At 38.4% G+C, this 27,710-nt stretch overlaps 1 protein-coding gene across 4 annotated transcripts in view; it reads right to left on the reverse strand.

The window, feature by feature from the left end:
- Positions 1-5,224: 5,224 nt before the first annotated feature.
- Positions 5,225-27,710, reverse strand: part of LOC129199284 (transducin-like enhancer protein 1) — an 81,648-nt gene continuing 59,162 nt past the window's right edge. For all 4 annotated transcript variants that reach the window (XM_054809526.1, XM_054809525.1, XM_054809524.1 and 1 more), the window contains exons 14-20: positions 26,518-26,594; positions 17,967-18,216; positions 15,960-16,207; positions 13,882-14,029; positions 13,333-13,483; positions 12,813-12,889; positions 5,225-12,651 (exon numbers count right to left, since the gene is read on the reverse strand). In XM_054809526.1, coding sequence (XP_054665501.1) covers positions 12,544-12,651; positions 12,813-12,889; positions 13,333-13,483; positions 13,882-14,029; positions 15,960-16,207; positions 17,967-18,216; positions 26,518-26,594 — 1,059 coding nt within the window. In that variant the 3' untranslated portion in view covers positions 5,225-12,543. The remainder of the gene's footprint in view (positions 12,652-12,812; positions 12,890-13,332; positions 13,484-13,881; positions 14,030-15,959; positions 16,208-17,966; positions 18,217-26,517; positions 26,595-27,710) is intronic.

The raw sequence follows: 27,710 nt of genomic DNA on the forward strand, positions 1-27,710 counted from the left end.
AGAGAGGAGGGCTTCTGATGGTACCTATATACAGTGTATTTTCATTAGAACAATTCCAAGCAAGCTGGCTCAAACTAGAACATTGAGGTCTCTGCCAAATGCACATTACTCTTTAACCACAGTGGTTAGCCATCGCTTGGTTGGATAAGACCATTTCTCAGGAACTTATCAAACATGCAGATAAACATTTGCTTGGATATTTGCTCTTCCACTGCCTTCTTTCCTGAGGGTACTAAGAAAAAATCAGAACAACCAACAGAGTGTCCTGGCTTCACTGTATTTGGTTCAATACACAAACATAATATTCCACCCAGATCTCTTCAATCAAGTATAAAGTCTTGCCTTACCTTTCTGGTGTTACATCTTCATTGCTGCTCGAATGTGCTATTTCTAACATATCTCCATTTGCTCTGTAAATGGAAAAGTCTTCCCTGCTGGCAGAAAAATAATGTTCCTTTCCAATCCACAGCCACCTTCCTTTCCAGTAAACAAGCCCCAAATAAAGCAGTTCTTCGCCCCGGCTGGAGAGAGGCAGCAGAGCCAGAGTGTGCAATTCCATCCCCTCAGGTGCTTCAAATCTGCTGCAGAGCAGCTTGCTGCAGGGAGGCGAGGGAGATGACAGGTTCACTGTTAATTCAGTGGACAGCCCACAAGTGGAAGCAGCCACAACATGCCAAACACTTCATGCCACCCCAGAAATCCCTTTCTTCCAGGTCTTTTTCTTCACTTGCTCCTGGACCGTCTCGGACAAGCCCAGACCCCAAACAACACTTAGTGATGGGGCCGTAAATTATTTATTCAGAAATTCGTTAGCTCACCCTCATCTGCAACAGATTTGTTTATACTGCATCTTTTGACCCAATTTCCCACTACCTGCACCCTCCTCCCCTACATTTCCCCTCCGGTGACCCTTTTCTCAGCAGACCCCAAATGCCAGACCCCCTCCCTCACCTCCCCATCCCTCAGCTCCTTGCCCAGCATCCAAGCCCCAGTCCCTTCCCCAGCAGCACTGGGGCTGACTGGGCAAGCTGGAGGCTGTACTATACCCCACGACCTCGTGTACACAGCATCTGTCATGTTCCCCCTGCCTCCACCACCACCACCCCATTACTGGGAGTCCACCAGAACATGGCACCTGGGCCCCTCCAAACCCTTGCAAGCCCTGTTCTGGGACCATGTGCTCCACCAGCCTCTCCCAGCTCACGGCTGAGCGCTAACAAGAAAAACCTGGTCGAAAGTGAGGCTTTGTCCTTCATCTCCTCCCTCTTCCTCCCTATTTCAGCCTGCCTCCCACACCATCCCCGCACCGAAAGCCTTAAGAAGGTCTATGGTCATGCGATATGCCTGCTTAGTGCCTTTTTATAAGCAGAAAGATGAATCTTTTACTGGAGTATAAAGAAAAGCTTCGGGATATTTCACAGAAGAATAAACTCTTTGGCCAATCAGACCAAGCACTATTGGATTTTGTCTCATAGTGTCGGGTTCTTAAGAGTAAATTCTGGGGACTAGGTTTGTTTACTCTCACCTGGAGCATCAAAAAGGTATGGTACAGGAGAAAGGATGTTTTGGTAGAGCCCGGGAATGCTCAAATCAACTATTTCATAAAAACTAAACACTCAGTGGAAGCTGTTGATGGAGAACTTGAAAAAAATTGTGAATTGTTTCAATGAATGTGAATATGATTCTGGGTACAATAAACTATTCATAGTTAAAAAAATTTTTTCTGGGGCTAGGAAAAATGACACCAGCAAAACATTTGATATTCAACAGAATACTGCAGTAAATTAGAACCATTTTATGACATTTGGAATATGGGAAATTTGAACAAAGGCAAAAAAAGCTGCATTTTCCTAGTGTGGCAAGTGAGAAGTATTACACAGGAAGGCACCATTAAAAAAAAAAATAAAATCAAGTCAAGCTGATTAAAGGACTCAGATTTTGTTTTTCTGATGTGTTATTGGCTGTATTTATGCAATATGAAAAGCATGGCCTGACCCAACTCAGAGTGACCAGAGTTTAGATCGACAACAAACTCTCTTTGAACTAATTATGCAAAAAAAAAGCAAGCACAGCTTAGTGTCCTTTTACTGGAGCTCACAAGCTGTTACAGGACGAAGGGTGCTACTTACGGCTTGCACATCTTTTCCAGTCATTAAGCGTTGGCTGAGAATGGGTTTGTCGGAGTTGTTTGTTCCCCACCAACCCCCTCTTACACCATCCAACTAGCCAGAGCAGCATTTGGTGCACTCCAAATGCCTCACAGGCCAGTCTGAATTTTTGTTCTTTCCATAACAAAGCAAGAGCTTGCAACTTTGAATTTATGACAAGAAGCTTCTGCTTTTCATACAAGAATGATTTGTCACCCTCCTTGCTCTGTGTAGCATAATGGGTTTGGGCTCATTAAAGCCAGCGTAGGCATGCAGGTAACAGTGTTCCTAATCCCATCAGCCAGAAGAAATGAACTTCTGGATACTATATCACTCAAGTTTGTTTGTTTGTTTGTTTCAAGAGAAGGCAAATTCAGTGATGAGCCAGGGCAGATTTTGTATGTCCTCTAAACGGGGCAGATTTTGTGTGTCCTCTAAATGTGCATTGCTCATTCCAACATAGGTATTGCACTATACAGAAAACCCACGTTTGTTACTAAATGGCAAGGTTTATTTTGAGAATGCAATTGGTATGTAATACCTTGGAAGATGAACAGCTATTGTAAATACAGAGTAAAGGCTCAAGCACTATAGCTCTCCTGTTCCTGTATTTGCATTTTACAAGAAAAGACACACGGCACTAAACTGCATAACTTGCATAAAAGGTGCTATAACTAATTTAGAAAGACAATGCCTCAACAAATTAGCATTTCAGATTGACATACGTATGCATGCATGATCATAAGAATTCAAAACAGGGGCCCAGAGAGCCCTGTAACATGAAGTGCTCTCGATCCCCTTCAGCTGTGCTTTGAACTGTGAGCAGTACCTGTTTTGTCATGCTGCCCTGCGCTCAGCTCCTCTGCCGCAGCTCCATAAGGCAGGCCACTAATTTTCTCTAATCAGTTGTGTGAGTGTTAGTAAGCCTTGTCAGCTCATTTACATCAGTGGACACTAATACAATAGGAAATGAACATATTGATTTCACTCAGATCCCTGGGCAGCCGCCAGTTACCAACAGATCTCAGCCGAGTCTGAAAACAGCAATGCTCTTGATTGCAAAATGACTTTTTCCCTGCTGCTGCCCTCCCCACTCTCACTTCTGATCAATACATCATTCTGATTCACACACACATCTTCCTCAGGAGGCTTTGAACCAACTAAGTACAATAGCAAGCTGAAAGAAAATGTTGGCATTTATTTTTTATGTTGCAAACTAATTCTACATAGCCCCTCTCTCAGGATTCACGGAAAAGTCGACTCTTTTATTGAAAGGCCCTATAAAACCGAGGTAAAGTACAAGATTAGAAAGGTAGCTCTAGTAGAAATGACAGAGGATGAAACTCATTGCATATCACACCATAAAGAACACATGGGAATTTGTTTAAACGAGACAGAGGTGAGTTTCCTAGCGGCAAGAAATTTAATGCTAAAATCTATCAGAACTAATGTGTGCCCCATGACTTTTACGCTCAGCAGTTACAGTATAAATCAGCTCCATTTCACTGTAACTGCTCCAAAATCAAAGGTTTATTATGGATATACACATAGAACGAAATAGTCAAAAAGTTGCTCCTACTCTGACCGAGGCTAGACCAAGCAGAGGCAATTTTTTTTTTTTTTTGAGATTAGCTTCATAAAATATCTTTCAGTTTTGTCACTAAACCTTTGAATTTCGTATGTACTAACATCATTTAAATACATGATGGCTTTTGCCCATGTATTTGTACAATGATGCTTCTGGATAAGGCTCTAACATCATCTCCCATCTTCCAATAGGAAGGAGTGGGGAGCAGCAAAACCTATCACTAATGCTTAAGCTTCCTGGAGCTGGCTGGCTACAAGCATAGCTAGGATAATAATTTGTACCCTCCTTCAACCACACATAATACAGTCTTTATTCAGCAAATAGCAAAGTCGTTTCACACCATGCCAAAGGTCAGCTTTTGCTGTATTAATAGCTGCTCTGGGAGGATCAGTGTTGTGCTATCCTACATTTTTTCCAGGGCCTGGAGATGCAATTTCCTACAATCTGCAGGCAATTTCCCACCAATTTTCTTGGGGAGCTAATAGGCTGTGACAGGAGATGGAGCTAGCAAGCAGCAGGCGGCTTCAGAAAAGACAAATTGCATCTCTGCCACCTAACTGGGCAATCTAGAAAGACAGAGTTTATAGCTTTGTAGTGTTATTGGGCCCCATGCTAACAGCAAATCATTCAAGCTGCTATCTGAATTTCATATTCTTTTCCTTCTGAATTTGTTATCACCACATATCACTTTGTAGCACTTTTTCTACAAACGACAGTTAAACACAGATCATGTACGATTACTAGTTTAACTGCCTTTTAACTATACAAGCCTTGCTAAATGCTATTCACACTCAGAAACAGAGAAATATACAGACTCACTGTCAAACACAGTGATATTTTTGATTATTTTCATACTTGTCAAGTTACAAAGCAGATGCCTACAGAAAGGGATTGATTTGTAACCTAAATTCAAATGAATCACACAGTGCAAACTATGGGAACATTTTAAAAAGCCACTACAGTGAGCACACCTATTGTGGTAACAAAGTCCCACTGATCATATATAGTACAAAATGAAAGCATAAAAAGAAGCCAAATACGACCAGTAAGTTCTCCCTCTACTCTAGCAGTGCTTGAAATCTAAAAAGTTAAACTGAACAGTCTACGATCAGTTCAAAAGCATCCACACAACCATTTACCTTAGAGATTTAAAATTATTTAAAGTTAGTAAAACTAGTAAAGCTCTAAGAATGTATCACCATATCCACTTTAATAGAAATGAAACTGATTTAAAGCTGCTAACCCTCACCTAAGATATATATATATATAAAAAAAAAAGAATTAAAGAAAATGATTCAAAGGCACATAACACTAGCAACTATTGCAAGTTATATCTGTCACTGTACTTCCCCTTACCATTACAGCAAACCCAGGGGATAAATACTGTAAACACATTCTATTACAGAACCCTGTATATCTGTATGTTTTTCTTCAAAATATAGAAGAACAAGTTTCTGAAGGCATGGAGATTATTAAAAAAACCCAATAATATTAATGAAATTATTATAATTAGTAAAATTTGCAAGGTTAATATTTTCCCCTCTCCCCCAATAAGAATAAATTAGGTAAAAACAATCCAATCTAAATTATTGCTGTCCACTGGGAGACAAAATTAGTACTGAGATGTATAAAATTTTACTATAATTCAACCCTAAGGATTTTTTTTAATTACTTAAGTAATGAAAAAATGTAAAATTACAGTGAACAAAGTGTTGAAATATTCTAACATGCATTTTGAAACTCTCACATTTAAACCACTTGTCATTAATATCCCCATTTCATAGTTGTGGTTTTTAATAAGTTACAGCTAGATAAAATACTGAAGAACCAGGCATAATTATAAATAGAGTACCAGGTCAATAACTTGCACTCAAGACACAAAGAAGAGTGTCTACATAAACAAACAAAAAAGCTATGAAAACCATTAAAAAACCAGAAGTACTTCCTTAAACAGATTCACTGATAAAAACACAAAGGAGTATCAGGAGTTGAGAATCTTGAGTTTAACAAATGAAAATTAATGATTTCTCTATACAAGTCTATAAACTTCTTGAAGTACACATTCGAAAACTCAATTATATCATAGATTAGCGAATATTCACTCAACTGCTGTCAGAAATACACATCTCATATAATTAACAATCAGAAAGACAGAGAAAGGTAGAAGCATTATGTAAGTATAACGCATTAAAACATCTCTAGAGGACTAATACATATTCAGGAGAAAACACAGGGGAGCACAGTAGTAAACTGGTCCCTGTATGAAAAGGAAACTTATTCCAGGAAGGAAATTTAATGTGGCCACAAAAGTTGAATCACTCCAAAGTTTTGTTGCATGCATGGCATGCTAAGCAAATACCAAACTGACATTAAGGTCATTTACATACTTAACAGCACTGTTTGGTTGATTCATCAGCAATCAAAAATATTTTGAATCTGCAAAACCATCAGATTGTATATTTACTTGAAACATAATTAAGAAAATACTCAGGTCCAACTGCAAAAAATAACAATAGCTGATTATTTTTTAAGAATACAGGGAAGCTTCGTTGCTCTATAAAATATCTTGCTACAGCAAACCACAAAATACAGAGTTATTAGCTTATCGTAATTGCAGTCAATTTTTAAAGTAATGGGTTAATCCACTGTGGATTGCTGTAAGGAGGTGGGACAAAGACTGTGAAATGAACAGATGGATTTTATTTTAAACAAATTAGGCTGACTACCAGGAAAGTAACAAGTGATTTCTAAGTTTCCCAACACTATGGGTTAACTTCCATTTATGACCCCTTCATTCTGCTTGTTTAACTTTTTTAAACTGCCATTAAAATGGAAGGAAAACCAGCATTTATTATTTGCAGTTAAAAGGTATCTTCTCCACTTTCTATGCTAATGACAGAATATACAAAAGGGGTAATGATAATAGTATGTTTGATTACTTACATCTCCAAACTATGCATTATCTTCGCCTCTACCTTGTTCTTGGCAGAAAACAGAGATAGAAACAAGGTTCAAGAGATACTATGCCTTTGTACTGTCGACATAGCAAAGGCAATCCTTGCCAAGTTCTATGCAATAGCAACTGTCTAATGCTCCTTGCAGCATCTCTTCTATGAATCAACATAACCTTACTGTGGGAAAAATCACATCTCAAATTTTAGGAGAGGAAAGATCTCGAAATTTAAGTTTTACCTCAGAAGCTACCACAGAATTTTTCTATGGTGAGTCAACTACACCGACCAGCAATTCCACAAACAATAAAAGTATGAGCACGGAACAATGACGCTATCTTATCTCTGAGTGCTTGCTTTAGTAAGGGAAATTATTACAACATACACTGGCTGATATTATCTCTCCAGCTATCCACTAAAAGATTCATTCAGATTTTGCTGAAGTCTACATATCACCAACAGACTTGTTAGCAACAGAATTCTTACGAATGTATGAGCCGGAAAGGGCACAGCCAGTTGCTCAGCTTCTAGGAGTGAACTGTGGGACCTGGCAATAAAGAATATTGGGGGGGGGAGAAGAAAAAACAAAAGTCTGCTTGGATTTGAAAATGCTAACTAACATTGATCCCCACACCACCTTTTTTTTTTTTTTTTATTCAGTTTTCTGAGAAGAGCAGTTTAGCTCCAAGGAAACACAAACCCAACTCTCTAAAGAATTAATATATTGTAGAAGCAATAGGTTCTTTTGTTTTGAGATACAGCATCTTTAAGAACATTCTGCCCTCTGAAAACAATTATTCATTCATTCTTCTTATTTCCCTTTGTGTTTTCTTGTTGTATTCAATTTATAGATTTTTTTAAAGTTCTGTAAGAAGAAAAAAATGAAATAAATCAACACAAAAATAGCAAAAAAAACCCCACACCCATGTGCTTAAAGTGTGTTCAAAGCAGAGTTTTTGCTGGTTTAGAAAATGTTTAAGTGAGTGTTTGAGCTCTCCTATATAGTTAAACTGAAATTCTGAGTAAACTTCTTAGAATTGTCAGTAATCTAGACCCACAGGGCAGATTTTTAAAGCACCCAGCTCCTACATGTCTGGTTTCCCTAGCAAAATCTACCACCTGCACTAAGCACTTAAGCTGCAACGGGACATCTGGGAGCATGTTGCTGAAAATGGGATTATCAATTGCTGGAAAGCTGATCTTGGAGCTACAAAAATATTAGGTAATGGGAAATGTTGAGAACTGGCTGTGATTTAACTCTCTTTCCTCTTAGGATTCGATGACTGCTTACGGATGCCAAAGAAATGCCCCCTTCCAATACACAGCTCAGGTGGCCTTGAATTACTATGCGGAAACATCTGAACAACTTTACGGAGAAATATAAGTCAGTGCAACTGCATACTGGAATCTCGTTCTAGGTGAATTTTGTAGATTACGTGTTAGACTACCACTGAAATGTAAGTGTGTGTATGTTCCCACTCTCCCTCGTCCCTCCGTGTATTCCCTGCCATGAAGTCTTTCTTTCATTCTGGTGTTCATCAGGTCCTACTCTGAGCTGCTTATTATTCTGTGATAAAAGACCTCTCTCTCGCAAGACACCATGATTCAAGTCTTGTACAGACCTACATTCTCACATTCTTTCTATGCACTTGTGGTAGGAAAAAAAAAAAATCCTTCAAAGAGACAGCACAGTTGGAGCCAGTCCAGCTTCTCCAGTGAAGTGCCTTAAGGGGTAAACACTTTATCAGTAGTGCGAAATCTGAATTCAGTACTCTTCCTTAGCCTGAAATATTAAAATCCACCTCTCTTAATCACAAGAATGGTGGAACTTCCCCATCGACTCAAAATTGCACCAATATAATAGAAAATATGAAGGACTACTCTAACTAGATTACATGATCCCACAGACTTATAAGTGGGGTGGTCTTTCCACACACACCAAAAAAAAAAAAAAAATCAATTTGTCAATCTCGGTTTAAGTTACTTAAGTAACTTAGATGCTTCTGAAAATTTCACCTGCATCAGCAATGCAGAGATGTCACAGAAAAATTATGGTCAATCATTTATACACAAAAGTATGCATGAAACTAGATAATGGATTCTACTTTGATGTTTATATTAAAACATAACACTATTATTTAACAGTCTATGAACTTCATATTTATTTGGTGCTCCCTCTTCCCTTTAAAGAAACAAAAGCTTTTGAAATGCCAAACAAGGTTAAAGAATTAACGTGGATGAAAATTCTCTCTCAAGGACCAGCAGCTTGTGGGTTGATGTGAGGAACTACCTTTGCTTGGAACTATAATCCAAAAGAGGTACTCTGACACACTGACTAATGCATTGTGTGGAGTAATATCATGATATTCTGCACAATTGATTGATAAAAGGTTATGCCTAGCGTACATATACAAAATATACATATTAGAGCTGGCAAAGGATTTTGTTCAGTTGAATTGATATTACCACAAATCTCCTCTTCATCGGTTATTGTTTGCACTGACATCCAATATGTCATTCGTAAGGACTCCCTGCTTCTATCTGGCACCAGTGTTTGCCAGAGTGGCATTCACACATCTCTGAATACCGAGGGCCACCCAGCAAACAAACACAATCCCAGAAAGGGGCTAAATCAAAGGAATATTTTAGGACTGTAATTAAATTGGGAAAAGAAAAATAATAATAATTACCTACACCATAGTTACTGCTGTACCTCTTTTTTTCCATGTGCTTTTCCCAGTGCGTTTTCTGTTACTGCTGGTCTGGGTTGGTGTTTCTTCACTCAATATGCAATTATTTCCACCCACCACTTTACACAGGGCTATAAGAACTTACAGAAGTTTTAAGCTCTATAAGTTTTAAATCTTGTAGGTAATAGCATAGACAAGACATGCCAAGGTTTCACCAAATGTCTTTTCATTAAAAATTACATCTGCTGGTGGAATAGCTTTACTGTTTGACAAATGAAAAAAAAAAGTTTCATAAACTGTAAGTTAAACCTGAAACAATACATTGAGAGGACTATTGTATGACGTGTCCCCAAGTTTTCAGACCCAAGGCTTAAAGTAGATCTGATTGGGGGAAAAAAAAAGAAGTAATTTCTTAATTACAACCAAGAAACATATGGTACAAATACGATTAAATTCATTCACATGCATAAATAATGTCTAATTCCATAATCTGACTCACTGTGCATCCTAGAAGCTAACAAGAAAAGGTATTTAATGATTCTCCTGACACTATGATTTTGAACCTCTTGATCGCTGAAATGTGGTCTTACTAACAACCACTATGTCACAACTTATAGCAGATCCATTATATACATGTGTATGTTTTTTTAAGTTACATGAATGTGTTATACTACTTGCATTCTTGGTTCCTCTGATATCAACTTTTAAGAAAGGCAAAAGAACACCTATAAAGTAAAAGCCATGGTGACAGTAGTTTGGAAGAAATCTAAATGTTCCGAACTGCAGCAAATTTGCCAGTGCTGCTAAACAAAGTCAACGATCATTGGCAGAATCAGACGTTCGGAAAAACTTCAATATGAAAACAGGGTCAGCGTAAAAATCAAGTAGCCTAGTACGTACTCTTTTTCTAAACTTTCCCTTTTTAAAATGGCATAATACTTCACAGTATTTCAATGTAGCAAATATAATTATCTCTTTGAAAAGCCTGACGATTCTGCTTTTTGCTTCACTATGTGTGAAAGGAACGTGGCCACCACCTAAGCTGGTCTGTCATTTTTATACAGATAGATATTCACAACACAGCAATAAACAAAGATATAGATACATATGGATAGAACACTAGTTTTAAATGTCTAGGAAACCAGATTATCCTGAATGGTTAACATTTTACATTCCAAATGCAAAGTTAATGTATTAAGGCTATTACAATTCTAGATGCTATAAAATGGTTTCAGTAGAATGGTCATGTAAATTGAAAAGAAAACTGATGTCTCTTCAGATTGAAAATTGAGAGAAAATTTGCCCCCAGATGAGAAATTCCCTATCCAGTCAATGCATCTGTCAGTCAAGCTTGTTTCTTCCTAGTTACGTGCCTTTGAAAGAGCAGGGATATAGGTCATTGTCAAATGCTATCAAAATGAGAAAGCAGCTTGTCATAGATGAGTCTCAACCTGTCTGCCAGTTTGTGTAATCTGAATTATTTGTTCAAAGATACCCTTCTGTTCATCTGTAGTCTCCATTAGTAACAGAAATCCTAATTCAATTACAGAATGTAGGAAATGCATGGCCCTCACTGGTGCAATAGCTAAGTTTGTCTAGCACACAGTGGTAGAACTCGTTAATCAGAAAAAACATAGTTAGAATAAAACGTACACATTCTCTCCTCATCCATTTCTCGAGTACACCAAGAAAACTTGATTTGAAGATGCATAACTTTGGTAACTGGCTGCTTAGCATGGCCCTTCACAGATGTCACACACTGATGCGACAGAAGAAAGGACTCAGAGATTGCTCACTATGAATACATAGAGCCTACAGGCCTGCGTAATATGGGACACTCAGGAAAATTAATTCTAATTAATTTGTACAGTGAGTTGGTTAAAAATCAAAATATTCCTTTGTCAATATTCTCACAAGAAATTAAGAAGCGAGTTTAACTTAGTTTAGGCTAATTCACTTCACTTGCGGCTCTGCAAGTATTTAACATTGTTTAAGTGATCCCCTGTAAAACTCACACTTTTGGTAATTTAGTTAAATTTACCTGAGTATCTAAGTATAGACAAGACATTAAAAAGGAAATGGTCATTAACTACCACTTCTCTGTAAAGTACGAAGGATGCAACTTATCTAGCTTTGTTTAATCATAGACATCCTCGGTTAATGAATAAAGGCTCTAATTTACTTAGTTAAAACGTAGTCTCGCATGAATTCTGTTCAGCTGGGGGAGAAAGGAGAGGGAAGTCACCTCTTCTTTTAGAGAAATGATCAAATGAGTTATGATCAGGCACATATTACTGTATCTGCCAAAGAACATATACATGGGACATCAGGAAAAACTTAAAATAAACTGCACAACTTTGTGAAATGTTCAATTTTTATATTTACACTATAATTAGTACAAAATTGCCTTTTAAGTTTTTTGTACCACAAGACAGCATCTACTGAACTTGATACCCTAATATGTCAAAACAACTACTTTGAAGTATGATAAAGGAATCTAGGAGGAGTTATAAAGAATAAGACACCATTTTCAAACTATACATAGTGTTTGCTTTTGCTTCTAAAAAGGTACTTATATCCCCAAAAGGTTTTTAATTTTAAATAAGCAGGGCGGGTGGGGGGTGGGGTGGGGAAAGACTGGTTGTTGGTACTAAAGCCTTTACTGTAATAAACTAAATATATTTACAATTTATACAAATGTTTGACCTTCAACAAAAATACAAAAACATATCACACTATGCAAAACCAGGAAACAAGTTCATCTGAGACACCACTGCTCTACACAGGACAGAATGCAACTTGAACTGCAAGGAACAGAAAGGTATTTATCCCCCATATTCAGGCAATGAGAACAATTTGCATGAGGTCACAAAGAAAGCGAAAAATAAAAGGCTCCAACATTCTTCAGTAGACTCGGCTTTTAAAAACTATGTCAAAAACCTAGGCTACATCTGTCCATCTTGCCTGTGTGTTCCGTTTGGTCCACGTAGCCAATATTTAGTTGCTGGATGTTGCCTTCTATTTTGAAAAATTGGAGTAGTTTCATGGCAAGGTCTGGAACCTCAATACTTCTGTTCCTTTTTAAAAGGCAAAACCTTTCTACTTCTACAATTAAGACCAATTTTGGCCCAGTTCAACTTCTAAAAGTTATATCCCCATCATATTTTTCAGTAGATAACTTCATAGACTGTAGCCTTTTTGTCTCCAGAGCCAGTGACTATGTACTTATCATCCACAGAGATGTCACAGCTAAGCACTGACGAAGATTCTTTGGACTAGAAGAAAAATAGAAATATATTACATCATTTAAAAAAAAGTCTGTCACCCTCATCTTAGCATCCCATTTTGGGTGGGTCACATAGGTGAAGATATCCGAGTCCACTCTTTCGGACTCTGGGCGTTCTAGTTTTTTCTTTAAAAGCATGGTCATCCTCACCTGGAAGATACTGGCTCCGTAAGGAGTTCTCCATGCATTAAGAAGGTTATCTTTCCCAGTACTCACAAACCATTTACCTAGAATATAAACCAGAACGACTATGAAAACATATGAAACAGACATCTGACAGATCTTTGATTTTCAACTTGCATCTATGTTAACTAATCTGTTAACTAATTACTGTTATAAAAGCTCTCACCACTAATCGACACAGTACTTTTGCTTACAATCAGTGTGGACACTCATGCTTTTGCAGTGTGTTCCGTACTAGGAAATCCCTAGACTCTCTGAGTAGAAACAGCTTTTATACACGAATCAACCCTCACAGCAGCCTTCAGACAAACGGATGGTTGTTTGTAGATAAGTACATTTTAATTCATAAAGCAGAGATATTTATTCATAACTTAAGAAACTGAGATACTAAGTAAGTTTTATCAAATGAGCTATGACTACATAATAACTAATCAGCAAAGCATGAATTAGAGCCCTGACCTCCAGTTCTCTGTTCAGGGCAACTTACCACAGTAAGCAAACTTGAGTGACAATACACAACTCTCATGAAGGTGCAGTTGATATTTGTCTGGTTTATTTACATGTAGCACTTCTACGTTGCTGCTCTCCATTCCCACAGCTAGCCATTCACCAGTAGGACAATAACCAAGGGAAAATATCTGAAAATTAAACCACATTTACACTTTCTTTTTCCCCTACAGATTCACTTTTTTTTTTTTTTATGGTGGTTAAATTAATTGGGAGAGGGAGAAAGGCCAAGTAAAATTCACATAGTTCAATAGCAAGACTGCTGTTCAAAATTCAAGTGACTAAATAACCCATTTTTACCTATTAACTTAGAAAAACAGGGAGAGAGAGTAGTGTCAGGCTATCGTTTTGTTCTGGAAGCTAAACACGAAAGCTCCAAAATATTGTGTTGTGTGCGGCCAAAAGGAAGAGAGGGAACAATCTGCCAGTTACACTGGGCTCAATCTCAGCTTTCATCCTAAATGTTTCCCTCCCACAGCACACATCAGCCCCCCTGCCCTGCCCCCAAGCTGTAGGAAAGCCCAGTTACCTGTGATGTGAAGTCGTGCTGTTGTAGCTGTCTTCCCTCTCTCAAGTCCCAGGATCTGACAGTGTTATCCAAACCTCCTGTCCAGAGCTTGGTACCATCATTAGAAATGTCAATACAGCTGGCTCCGTCTGTGTGGCCCTGGAATTGCCTGATAAAACAAACCAGATTGAATAATGATTTCCTGCCAGAGCTCAAGGTAAACACTGTTGTGGTGTTAGTTTTGGACTCTGTATGTGTGTGTCATCTCTTCTGTGTCTGCTGATGGGCAAAAATCAGCCCCTCCTTCTTACTGAGCATGAAATACAACAGTATTACAAAAACATTTTCCAGGTGCTAGAGAAATTAATTGCATCATGGCTAGCTGAACAAAGTCAAATATTTCCTATCAGGTTTCTAAAAGAAAAAAAAAAGCTTATGAGAACATTAAAGTACAATAACTACAGTTAAAAGCACTAAGGACAACTCATATTAAAACAAGTGCTGAGGGAACAAAACTACTCCAGTTTCAGAAAACAGCTTCTGTATTTTTCTTTGGCTGCAAGTCAAGATGATAAATAATAAGCAGAGATATTAATAGGAAGGTATCCAGATAGTTAAACACAAGCATTGCTGTGTCAGCAAAGTTGCATTCTCTGTGGCAGGAGATCACAAAAATCTAAATGGTGCAGTTTGTTTTAAAACCTTCTCGCCTGTAATTCTCAGCTTTCATCAACCAAAAGGTCATCTCAAGTTTTCCTTAATCCTTTGGCAAAAGCCTTCTGAGGCTCCTGCATTTTTCATCAGCAATTAGCTTTAGGAAAGTCCTATGCCTCAATGTGAAAGGTGGAGGGCGGGGTGGGGGGGAAATACAACCACCTTGGGAATGAAGGGTATGAATCACTAAGAGCTGCCACAGAAAGGTCACACGGCACATTTTGTTTTGTAGCTCTGGTCTCAAAATTCCACATGTTATCAATTAGCAAGATCAGCCAGCAAGTGGTGGGAACACCTACAGCAAACATTCAAATGGCAAGACAGTCATAGATGGAGAGAGTGCACCTTTACAGGGACTAAGCATGCGTAGGGCGAAATGAAGATTTTATATAACTAAAATATTCTTTGTTGACCTAAAAGTTCAATAGAAAGTAAAATTTGCATGCACATCAATGTAGCTCTCTGCACATAAGTTTTGGCTAATTATTGATATACGGGAAATTTAATTGAAACACAGCAGGCTAAGCAGATTCTTCAGTGTTTGTGTTCGTAACTTTTAAAATATCATGGCCTTTCCCAATTTACTCTCTCGTCATAATATTGTAAGCCACCACTACTTTGGTAAGCATAAACCAAAATTTATCTTCTAGTAAACCACACGGCTAGTTGCTAAGAGACAATTCACACATGGCCCTATCTTTCTTTCTCTGTCATAGCTCTAATGCCAAATATTGACCTGCCAGACACTTTAATCTTCTACTAATATATTCATTAATAAAAGGTCTAACAAAAGATTTCAAAAGTAATTTACATGGCAATCCATTTATTACACTCTTTGCAACCCATTCTAAAAGTTTTTGAGATCAAATTCCCCAAGAAACCTCAAATACTTTTCTCTCATGAATTACCAAACATCAGTCCTTTATGCTTTCTTAAAGAACTGAGGGGATACACACTTTCAACTGCTTTTGTAAGATTAATTTTATTACTTATCACTAAATAAGAACTGAGAATTCTCTTTATTACTTAACCTCAAAGAATTCCCTGAAAGGCATGTTCAGCCTACATCAATCATAAGCCAGCAGCAGAAATGCTGCTTGTAGAAACCTGCAGACAAATCCCAACCAACCGAAACCAACGAGAACTTTTACAGTGCTTGCAGTAGCTTATGGGCCAACCCTTTAGACCCTGAAAATGCATCTTCCAAGTCCAGGTTAAAGCTACCAAAACTAGTTTCTGCCCAACTCAGGCGCAAACTGCATTCTTTGGATAAGAAATACTGTTTACTTTGCTGTCATGAACCACTATTCAGGGAGATAAATATTTATGTAGCTGTCCAAAGAGTAACTTCTATTAAAATTTTATGTAAACAAATAATGACTCACCTGACCAACGTCTGATTGTGCAGATCCCACACTGCGATGTTCCCATCGCTGCAGCAGGAAAAGCACACCTTGGAATCAGGGCTGATAGCCAGAGCGTAGCAGGCAGGGGCTGAGGATGTCAGCTCTGCTTTTATACGAGGAGTTGGTGCTGCCAGGTCCCATATGGATAATGTGCTGGCTTCCCCGCCAACTATTAGGGTGCATCCATCAGGCAGCAATTTACAAGAGCGGATGTAGTTATCTCTGTTCTGTACAACACAAATCACCTCAGTTATGTTAATACATGCCTGCCAGTAATGACCACTAACATGATTCTGATTGCATCCAAGTTTTAAACAGTACGCTATTTTTTCCATTACCAAAGTACTGAAGAGGAACCAGCAGATCCTAAACGGTTTCAAACGCCTACTTCTCATCACCAACCAGAGACTGCAGCTGCAGAAATTAAACTGCAGACTTCTGTTGCCACAGTGTACTCTGTTTTAAACCTGACGAATGGCAAGTCTTCCGTCTCATTACACAAAAATAGAGTCAAAGTAAGCTTGCATTTCTGCAAGCGCACTCCATCAGCTAAGGTCACCAACAACAGAAATATTAAAGCAAATGACCTTTCATTTGGCATTTAGGCAACCCTATATGAAAATGCAGTTCAAGTCTCATGCCTTTCAGGTTTTGGAGTTTTCTTTCAAATACTATTTTGCATTCACCATTTTAAAGTTAAAATATTAAGTATTCCCATACTGGTCCTGGATCTATGTTGGTCCTTTGTTATTCAACATGATTCTTTTCGTACTTATATTATTAGTTTCACATTTGTGATACTATTGCTGATTGAGAGGTACTACAGGGGATTTAGAGGTGGAAAATATTTCAACCTTCTTTTGTTACCAGCTGTAATGGCTGCCAAATTAACACAGTAACGGTTCTTTAGGAAATTGAGGGTTAGGATCTGTAACTCAAAACATACCAAAAAAAACACTGCAAGAAGTAGTCAACAGCATTCCTACTACTACTACTACTACTATTTTTCATTCACAGCAAAGGAGCAGTAAGTAGTGCAGTGGAAACACTGGCTTAGTTAGACATTACTGCTCCATAACTAAAACGAAGGCAGCTAGGACTGTTCATCCAGACACATACCTGCCACAGCACAGAACACATATTCAACCATAGTTTTACTACTAGATAACTAACATAAGGGTAGCAGTAAATAAAGGGTAAAGGCTAAAATAACCAAACCCAACAAAAAAAACCCATCACATTTAATTGGATCAACACTGAAGCTAGAATTATTTTCATTCAGAATATATATTACTGTGCCATATGACATTAAGTCTCTCAGTTAACATTTCACAAATGTCTATGCTGCTTCTAATATGAGAAGCATCTTTTATTGAGCCATTAACTTTTTTGAGTTAGCTTTTCTGCTACCTGTGCTACCGCACTCAGTCCCATTTGTATCCTGCAGACATGAAAGCAAGCAACCAAAATGTGTAACTTATGGATCACCAGCAAAAGCTTAGTGAGACTTTAAGTGACCTTGGTAACTTGTCACATTATTTCATTATGTGGTTGCTACCCTCTTACAAAAAAGAGGTAAAGAGGTCGTCACTCCTGGTGTGAGCGAAACACCTAGGAAGGTTCTCTGCAGCCCTGCATAAGCCAGGCTACGTTCCTTTTAAACTCATGCACAAAAATCATCAGCATGACTAGAATGGGGGGGGGGGGTGGTGTGTGTATGGAATCAGGTACACTCTCTACTCAGAAATCTTATCTAATCTGTTATTTGACCTTTAGTGATGATATTTATCCCTAAACAAACCAGCACTCTTCTCTGTAACTCCACCTGTTATGTGTTAGAAAAAAATACAGCTAAATACATAAAGCAGGAAACAGAACTGCCGGCTATTTCCTCGTAATATGAACAAAATCCAGACAAGGACAGCTATTTCCTTATTGAGTCTCCAAGGAGAAGCTACCCTCGCGCACAAGTTCCTATTCACCTACCAGGCAGTCCAGCTGAGAGACAGGGCTCTTGTTGCCAGGCTGGCTGATGTCCCAGACTTTGACGCACCCCTTCCCGCCCGTGTACACGTGTCTTGTGGGGTTGCTGATGGTAACTGCACACACAACTTCCCCGTGGTTCAGAGTGTTGATCTGACGGGCATGGCGAGGGATTCCTGGACCGATGAGGGCATCAGGTGGGAAAGGAACAGGCTGCATCTGACCATCTGCAGTAACGTGAAAGGAGTAGGCTCTTTGGGGAAGGGAATGAATAGAGAAGACAAAAAAAAAAAAATCATCAGCCAGTTACAGTGCTATAATGCAAGAAAAAACAGTATTTTTAAATTTTATTTCTTTGCCAATCTTTTTCTCATGAAAATCAGAGCTACATTGCCAAGTAATACAGGCACATGAAACCTCAGAGGGAGACAAGGATTCACAATAGATATTTTCAGCTTGTCTCAACTGAAGTATTTGTGCAGTGGGGAAGCACATCAAATTCTACCCTTAACTCTACGGACCAAGGTCATGGCTGCTATCCCTCAGCCACCTGGATAATCAAAAGATCTTTCACAGCCCCTGGTTTCTAGCCAGCCGTTCCAAGTCTCAGCACCACAAGTCCTGCAGCAGCAATCCCTCACCAGGCACTACTCTCTTTCGGCCTTCTTCCATGAGACTTGCACCTGTTGCCTTGCAGTAGCGCTAGCCAAAGTTCAACTTTTGCTCCATTTCTGCACCTCATCTTTAACATCAGCACCAGCTGCGCTCACACACCTCTCTTTCCAGCTGGTAACTAGTGCTTTAAACAGAAAATAGAAACAAGCAGAGTGGTTGCACACATCTTTCATCAGAAAGCTGATACTATCTTCTCATAATTATGTTTTCTTGAATAAGTATTTTGGAAAAGCTGAAAGGCTCAGTTTCCCAGGTAGTTTTGGCACTTCTGTAACACATTTATTTGTATTCAGTGCATGATTTCAAGTATATGGAAACTGAGGGTTGAGGAAGTGAATCCCAGCACTGAATAAAAACACTCTTCCTTGGGGAAAGTACACAAAATTATTTCTTCATGTTTACTGTGATGTTTAAAGTGAACTCTAGTCAAGGACGAGGGTACAAATAGCAGCTAATAAAGGTTCAGGTGCGGGGGGGGGTGTTCTTTGTTTTAAATAATGAAAATACTACTGCAAAAGGCTGCTTTTTGTTTTACTGGTGACTTTTTTTTTTTTTTTGCTTCTTCTGTTTTAAGCACATCCATAGTTCATGTTTTTGATGCTGCTGTTACATTAACAGCATTCTTCAAGAGGCCAAAGTGGATAAAAATGGTCAGATATGGGTATCCTTTTTTTTTTTTTTTAGTACTGAGCTACTGTCTCCCTAGTGATACATTTATTTTTCTAATATTTTCTTGTGTTCAGAATTGCCCTTTTTTTTCCCAAATGTACCTTATTCCTCAGAAATCTTCAGTCACTGTAGCTCAAGTATTAGTATTGCATCCCTCTTCCAAGCATCCAACAATACATAATTCAATTTAATCTTCTGTTCTGAGCTCTGAGCTAGTATTTTCAAAGTATTTTATTGCATGTTTCCAAGTATTGCACAGTTTGAAAGGAAGAAACAAGCAAGATGCCTGGATCCGTAACAGACATCACAACGCAACTGAATATGCCCAGGAGCAGAGCAGAAGATATTCCTTTAAAAAAGAGTGAGAAAGAACTCTCCAGTTCTTTCATACAGAAGGTAACAGTGGAAACCATCATCCCATGCAATATCACAGTTTTCTCAGAAAGGGAGGGTAAAAACTGGCTAACAGTAAACTGCTATTAAGAAATTAATAGTGCATATACATGCAATTCCTGTTTCATGGCCAGACATGAGAGTTGAAAGCCTGCTGAAAGAATACACAGAAATGAAAGACGAGTGAGTGCAGAAGATGACAAATCTGTCACGGAAATGTCAGGAATGGGAAATGCAAGATAAGAGAGGAAGTGCGAAGTTCACTCCCTTACATGTATGCAAGATGCACAGTACATCAAATGTATTTCTTCCCATGGGACCCTTTCTCTTTTTTTGTATGAAGAATTACATACAAATGTATATAATGATAAAGGCTTAACTAGAAATCTGTGTTATTTCTGTGAAGAGGAGTAGAGAGAGGACTGTCCCAAAGTAGTTATTCACCAAACAGATGAGACAGAGGATGGGAGAGGAAGCAGAAGAGGAGTGGCAGCAAGACTGCTTGAGGCTGAACAACTGCTTAGGATCAGGTACTGAATCCAACTAAAGAGTCACACAGCACTTAAGAGGCTGAAAAGCTGGGCCCCATCCTGGCCTCCAGATCAAAGTCAGCTGCAGAACATTTGTGAGCAGTAAGAGTACACAGAACTGCACAACTTTGAAGTCTCAGCCTGCCCTTGCTTTTATCATGGACAGAAGAAAAACAATTAAGCAAGTATTAAGCAATGTTTTCCAGCATGTTTAAGATGAATAATCCACTTGTATGTGATTATTTTAATGGAAGGTTACAGCGTAAATGTTCTATTCAATTCAAAATACCTAAATAATTGGTGTTTTGAAATGCTTCTGTGCATACACACAGCTTCTCAGTTCTTGCTGAGATAGGGTGGGAGGAAGATAATAGGAACATTTTTCAAGTGCTTCATGCATACTGTAGAATTACGATGACTCTTCTGCTCTGAAATGCCAGAGACTTACCCAGTGTACTTTTAATCACGTAGAATTTTACCAGTATGCTCGTGTTTAAAGTGTGGTTATATAGACCATAAAAGTAGTCCCTCTTTTTTATCATCATGAGCAGGCATTTGCTTCCAAGACAGGATGACTGAGTTTGAGGGCCTAACAAACAGACCAGCAAGCCAAGACAGCTTTTTCTACAGTGCAAGTTATCAACAATCCACTGTGTAAAGACATGGATGGCTACACATTGCCAAATCCCTCTGCCCCTGCCAAGACAAGCACACGAAACAGTAAACGTTCCCGTCTGCTTGAAGATGTGTGGCATGTCATGCTAACATCACCACTGTCAGCATACATATGGGGGTCTAGTAACTTGTACCTAACTAGGTATTACGGTATAACTTTTCATTACCCATACCTTTTAACTTTGAAAAAACTTGCATCATTTGCAAGACTGACACTCCCTAGACAAGGAAAGCTTCCATCTCCAGAAGAGCACAGTGCTGGAGACAGCAGAGCAAATGACTTTTTGCAGCTCAGTCGCTGTCGTTCTTGGCTACCTCTCCATCAGGTCACCTTGACTGCTTCTGGGGAGGACTGTACTTCCAGTGCCACACCTACAAAGCTGTAGGTGTACTTACATATGATTAAGAAATGACTCAATTTTTAATGCGCTAGATATATTCACAGGCTGAATTCTCAAAAATGACAAGCATTTTGGTTGTCCCATCTTAAGAGTCAATATTCAGTAAAATTTGGTAAATTCTTGAGTTCCCTAAAGCTCAAGGTATTTCTTGACAGGCACCCCTTGACCACCCATCTTTCTCCTCAACAAATTGCTACTGACATCTGAATTCCATAACACTGCAAAAATGCAATGCACATTTTCGTTCTTTTACAATGATTTTTGTGAACTGACAGTGTATGCCAGAAATTGCTGCTCAGCTTCATGATGATCATGGATTTTTGTCTCACTCACAGCATGCTGCCTCTATGAAATGTGTGGGTTCCATGATTATCCATCTTTGGTGAAATGACCATTAGCATTAAGATAGCCCTTCCTCATGTTGGGCTAACAATCACAGCGAACAAAGAAAAAGTTATTCTTATACAATGCAATTACAATTGAATAGGAAACAAGCTGAGTATATATCAATTAATATGTAAATATACACTTGTAATTAATTGCATACTATGAAAAGAACAGTTACAAGACAAATTTGCATGCCTTTTATTTAGCAAAGAGTCCTGAGAAACAGTATACTGTCACTTCTTATTATATTATTTCTGAATAACAAAAACATTCTTGTGATCTATTGTATCCAAAGACTCCTCATCAGTGTCAAAGCAGCACTGAGAACCTGCAGAGTTCCTATATATCACAGCATAGTAGGTGATATTAATACAACACAGTTTCTCAGCTTAAATCCAGTAATTACGGCCCTCCAATTTCCACATAGGTATCAAATAAGTATACAATACGTAAGTATCATCTGCCATGCTGAGGAGAGTTCAGAATAATTAATTCACTGCTCAAGAACATGGCAAATCAACTAAACTACCTAACTGCCAGCTACTCTTAAGTATTCAGACCGATATAATGGATGCAATTCCTGCCTACTTAAAGTAGCATGCCTTAAAGGAAAAAAAAAAAAGGAAAAAGGAAAAAAGCTTCCACTTCATCCCTCCAATTCAAACAGAATTCCTTAACTTGCACAAAAATAACCCAATGGCAAAACACAAAAGCAGACAGTTCCTTCTACTGATGACTGTATTTTACTTCGAGCTCTTCTTTGTACTCCAGCTTCTTTTTAGTTGTAGTTATCACAACAAACAGTGAATATCTGAGTATGGTGTTTCATTATATAGGACAAAATGCCAAGAAATAAGGATAAAGGTATTTATACAGAAATAACAAAATCTTTAACTTCACACATGTCATCAAATAATTCTATCCAGAGATACAAAGGGGGGAAAAAACAACTTGTTATTCTAGAATATAATAAAATTAGCCTTCCTTTAAAGTTTTCCTCATTGTACATTCATTGAACAAGTATGAAGATCAGGAGAACTGAAATATTTTAACTTTTGCCTTGGGCAATTCCAGAACAGTATGTTATTCTTTTCTAAAAACACAAAGAGAAGTCAGCTTATAACTAGAAGTTGAAAGAGTTAACATTTACCACATGAAATTTCCCTTTCCTACTAAAATGAGAAAAATGTATTTTCAGCATTTTCTGGTGTCTCTGTATAACATCTCATGCTTCAATTAAAACCACATTTGAAAAAAAATACTGAGGAATACATTTGTCCACAATGCTACCATTAATTCACAATTTTAGACAGCAGGGAAGCGATACTATGGACACAAATCTTACCACTGGGCTTGAAAATCTGTGTTCAGTGCACAATCCAACTACTAGAAGGTATGGTTCACATCAAGGAGAAATCCTCAACAACATTAGCAGCTATAGAAGACTAAGAGCTAAATAAGTACTTTGTTAGAAAGGCTATGCAAAGGAAAAAACATGATTACAACAACACACCAAAACCTTATAGTCCAGGACATAGTTAAATGTATCAAAACAACAGAGAGCATGACTCAAAACACCACATGTTCATGTCCAAAACTAGTACTGTTTTCCTACCCCCAACCTAAGACAAAGATAATTATTGATTAGGTGATGGCTCAAGGCAACCTGGAAGGAAAAAATACCCCATTCCCCAAAATAAACCCCAACCAAAACCAGAAAAGCTGCTAAGAAAAAAATAATCTACTGATAGGAATCAACTTTGAAACCAAGAATATGAAAACTTATTTCATACACATTCATGTCAAGTCCTTGTCCATAAAATGAATTACTGAACTACAAACAGTTTAAGAGAGAAAACAGCTAATATAAGATCACGTGTTTGTACACCAAAATATCAAAGTAATATGAAAAATATGAAATGCAGCATAGGAAATAATTTATCAAGAAAACCCCAAAACCCAACACAACCTCCCACCAAATGCAAGGTATAGTTCATTTGTATAATTAAGAAATTGCTGAAGACATTTTGACTTTCTAGATTGCTACCCAATTTCCCAAGTACATCTGTACCACTGCTAACGAGGTTAGACTCTGCAAAGAGCAAAACTAAAAGATTCACATTCAGGAACATACAAAGATGGTAGTAAAGATTTACATTTAATCAAGTTACAAAACAAGGCAAGCAAAAGACAAGCTTTCCAGACACAGCTCCTTGATAAAAACAGATGGACAAGTAGGAGTGGGTTCTTAAGAGGCTACTAATTTTACTAACAAGCTAGTCATTAACAGATCTCAGAATACACACGGGTTAAAGAAAACTGGGTGCTATCAGAAATATCATTGCTTTGGAAAGAAAGGAACTTAATTTTCACCCTGCTTCTCTTGGAAGCAGGGCTGGGTGAAAAAAACAGTCTCAACATAACCATTGATAAAAATGTGCAGCCGTGAGCATACATGTATAGCTGGGGGTTCAACAGTTCAATTTGAAAATTCTCTGTACCACTTGCAACAAGACTCAGGATAAAATTCCACATCTCATAAAACAAATTTGATGTGGCACCTTAACTGCACTGTAGGAAAAAGGCAGATTTTTAAAATAAACCAGGATCACTCCACTAGTTTGCATGATTATATAACCCATGTACCTCGTACGGAAAATACAGGAGACTTGCCCAATGTAGGTAAGAGATACTCTAAGATGCTGCCGGTAGCAGACAGCGTCTAGCTACCTGTAGCCAAGACTAAAACAAGAGATCGTTCTAAAGCTGTCAATGGAAGGATTAACAGATCAGTTCATGGAATTTTGGGTTTGCCCCACTTACAATAAAGATAAACAAAGGAGTCACACAGGAGGAAATGACTGGCTCAGTCCAAGCAACAGGACCACAAAAAAACATCAAATCAAGTGGAGAGTAGGGAGCATGTGCCAAAGTAGGCTATCTACGAAGTACTGCGAATAAAGTGCTGAAAACACTAAATAAAAAGATGTAAAAAACCCACACGCAACCACACAGACTTTAATTTAGCTATGAAATACCAGGATACAAAGTATAGCAGCATGCATGCACTGCTTTTGTGCCTGGAATAGTGTAACAACTAGAACCGAGCCACAGAAAATTTCTGACTGAACAAAAGTAGGTTTTCAGGGCTTATAATATAAAATATTGCCAGGCATTACTAATGGAATAAGTCATTGAAAGCTTATGAATATACTTGTTTAAAAGTAAAAACTTACAGTCACTGGATTATACAATCTCCAAAAATGTTTTATATAAGTATGCCAAATTCTACTAAAGTCAGCAAGAATGAGTCTGACCCTTAATAAAAGAATGTTTTGAGAACAAAGCCTGTTCCTTACTGTACTAAATTTAAATATACCACCATCTGATACATAACACCAACTCACTGAGCCCTCACTTCAGTAATCTTGTCAACATACCACCAACTTTTCAAATTCAAGATTTAACAGGTTTCTCACACTGCCAACAGATAGCTAAGTCTGTTCTCAGAAGCATGGTGGGTAACAACGAAAACACATTCAGGACGGCTTTCCTAATCTAAGTCTGCTGCTTTCCTACTGTTATGGGAAAAGAATAAAAGAAAATACACTCTTTTGCCTGTAAACTGGTGTACTTTTAAGGATGTGGGCATGACCAACGTATCACTAGCTATTACCAGGAGTTCAAGACGAAGGCAAATAGAAACGTGTGTCTATAGAACTTTCACCACAGTGTGTCTTACATAACTTAGACAGTATCCTAAAAGTAATAGTTTCTGAATTTTTCCTGAAGCTGCAAATAGGAAAATTAAACCATGATAGATTGGTAAAGAAGACAGTATGTAAAAGGAACACCCAGCGTCAGCAGTGTTAAGTGACTTTCAAAATTATGCAAGTACCTAGATAAAGAGAAACTCGTCTAACTGCAACTTTCCGTTGAAAGAAAAGACTGAAAGTGAAGTGTGAAGGGACAAAGAATAGGTTCTAACAGAGTGTCAGAAAACTCTCTCCAAGAAAACAGATTAGTCAAATTTGCAGTCTGTGCTTTGTTTGTACCTGCATAGGCTTAATTGTCCAGAAAAACACATTTTTTAAGGGTCATGCATGCTTACAGCTAATCTCAGTCTCAACAGTCTACCAAAGCCAAATTACGGAAAAAAAAATGATGTATGCTGTTTTGGTGACTTTATTTTATTGTGACACTAATAAGCCACAGCATCACAGAAGTATTTTATTTAACCACCTCTTCGTCAATAAATAAAAACTTTTAAATAAAAAGAACCTGTTGTGAAAGCTATCCTACGTCTATGCACCACCTGCTGCACAACTGCTTCATCATCCTTTTGCTCTCCAGCTGCACGCTTACACAGACATTTTGAAGACCTTGCTCCATTACGCAAGGTGTGCACCAGTTGCTAAAATAAGTGCTTCAGATACCCATTGTGATCAACGGTTGCAGACTCTCATGCCTGATAAAACAGGTGCCAGACCAGGAGTCTGTGAGTTTACACTACACATTTACACTCAATATAATACAAAGTTTAGTTTCAATATGTCTTTATCTTACACGTTTTACAACTGTTTACCAGTTTGTAGTTTCCTTAACTTCCCGTAGAAAGGAGGAAATAAAAAACCTTAAAGTATACCTTCAACAGCTTTTCCCTGGAAATAGGTATATGCACACCTGTTTTGGGATATGTAGTCTAAACCAATCTCCTCGGAACAACCAGACACTAGCCCCTTCAGAATTCTTGTTCACTGACACAAGATAGTTTCATTCCCTCTAGATATTGCAGATGTTACCAAAATGTTAAAAGTTACTTACGGTTTTCCCCCAGGAATCCCTGCTAGATTTGGAGGGATTCCAGGTACTCTCATGTGAGGAGGAGGATCAAACCCAACCTGACAAGGAAAAATGAATTAATCTCACACTTGCAATTTCTCATTCAGCAAGCCCCTTTTCTTCACCCCTAAGATATTACGCATTTAACCAAAATGCAGCTTTTACCCACAGTACTAGCTAAGTACACGCCCCTTCCTGGGGGTTTGGGGAAGAAGATGCGTTCCCTCGGCATGCTTCTGCTAGAATCATTCATATGCAAATACGAAACCAATAACGTGTATTATGCATTCACACCACTGAGCATAACACAAATACCCCTGTGTTAGCACAGCCCCAGCCCTGGAATCAGAGTGGGCGGTGTGTCGGCACGCAGCCGCGGCAGCGCTCCTTAGCTCTGGCGCAGCCGGCACGTACCCGTGCCGGCACAGCGCGGCGCTGGACAGCAGCTTCATGCCCCAGCTGGGATCTCAGCGTGGCTCCGCACCGCGCCGCACCGCGTGGGCACATCAGCCGAGGGATCTCTCACGCAGGGTGCAGACAAATTTGTCCACAGCTTAAGTATACTACGCTCTCTTTACATACTGCAAGTCCACTAAACTTTTATAGCTTGAATAAATATGTACATGAAATAATCCAAACAGAAATTCTGGACCGAACAGACTTAGTTTTTCTTCTGAACACTATACCTGAGTTAAAATTCTTATTGCTATAAGGAGTGCATATGCCACTTAGAATTTCTACTTTTTCACGTAAAAGCCCTGTTTACCGGTTTGAAAAAAGTAGCCATACCTGCAAGAATGAGAAGATGACAAGCTTCCATCCAGTCTTGCAAATTTACACATAGGTAAGTCTGTCTATGAATAAAGCTGCCACCAAGCTCATGTTTGCAGAATCAGGCCTCTAGGTTATTCTGCATGACAGCAGCTATAACTACTATGGCTCCGTTTTCTTACTGCACCCCAACAGCAATTATTCTTAACACACCTTATCACAGAGCTCCAAGATACGTATCGACCAACTTCTCATGTTGATTTCCACAACAAACAAAATACAAGGACATAGATAAAAAGACTTCTACATGCTTCAAGATTAATTTAGTACGTCTGTATGAAACACACATCTTGTTCAGCAAGAAAAAAAGCACATGTCCACAGCACCAATGAAATACTTCGTAG

The sequence above is a fragment of the Grus americana genome, chromosome Z (genome assembly GCF_028858705.1).
Source record: "Grus americana isolate bGruAme1 chromosome Z, bGruAme1.mat, whole genome shotgun sequence".
NCBI lineage: Eukaryota > Metazoa > Chordata > Aves > Gruiformes > Gruidae > Grus > Grus americana.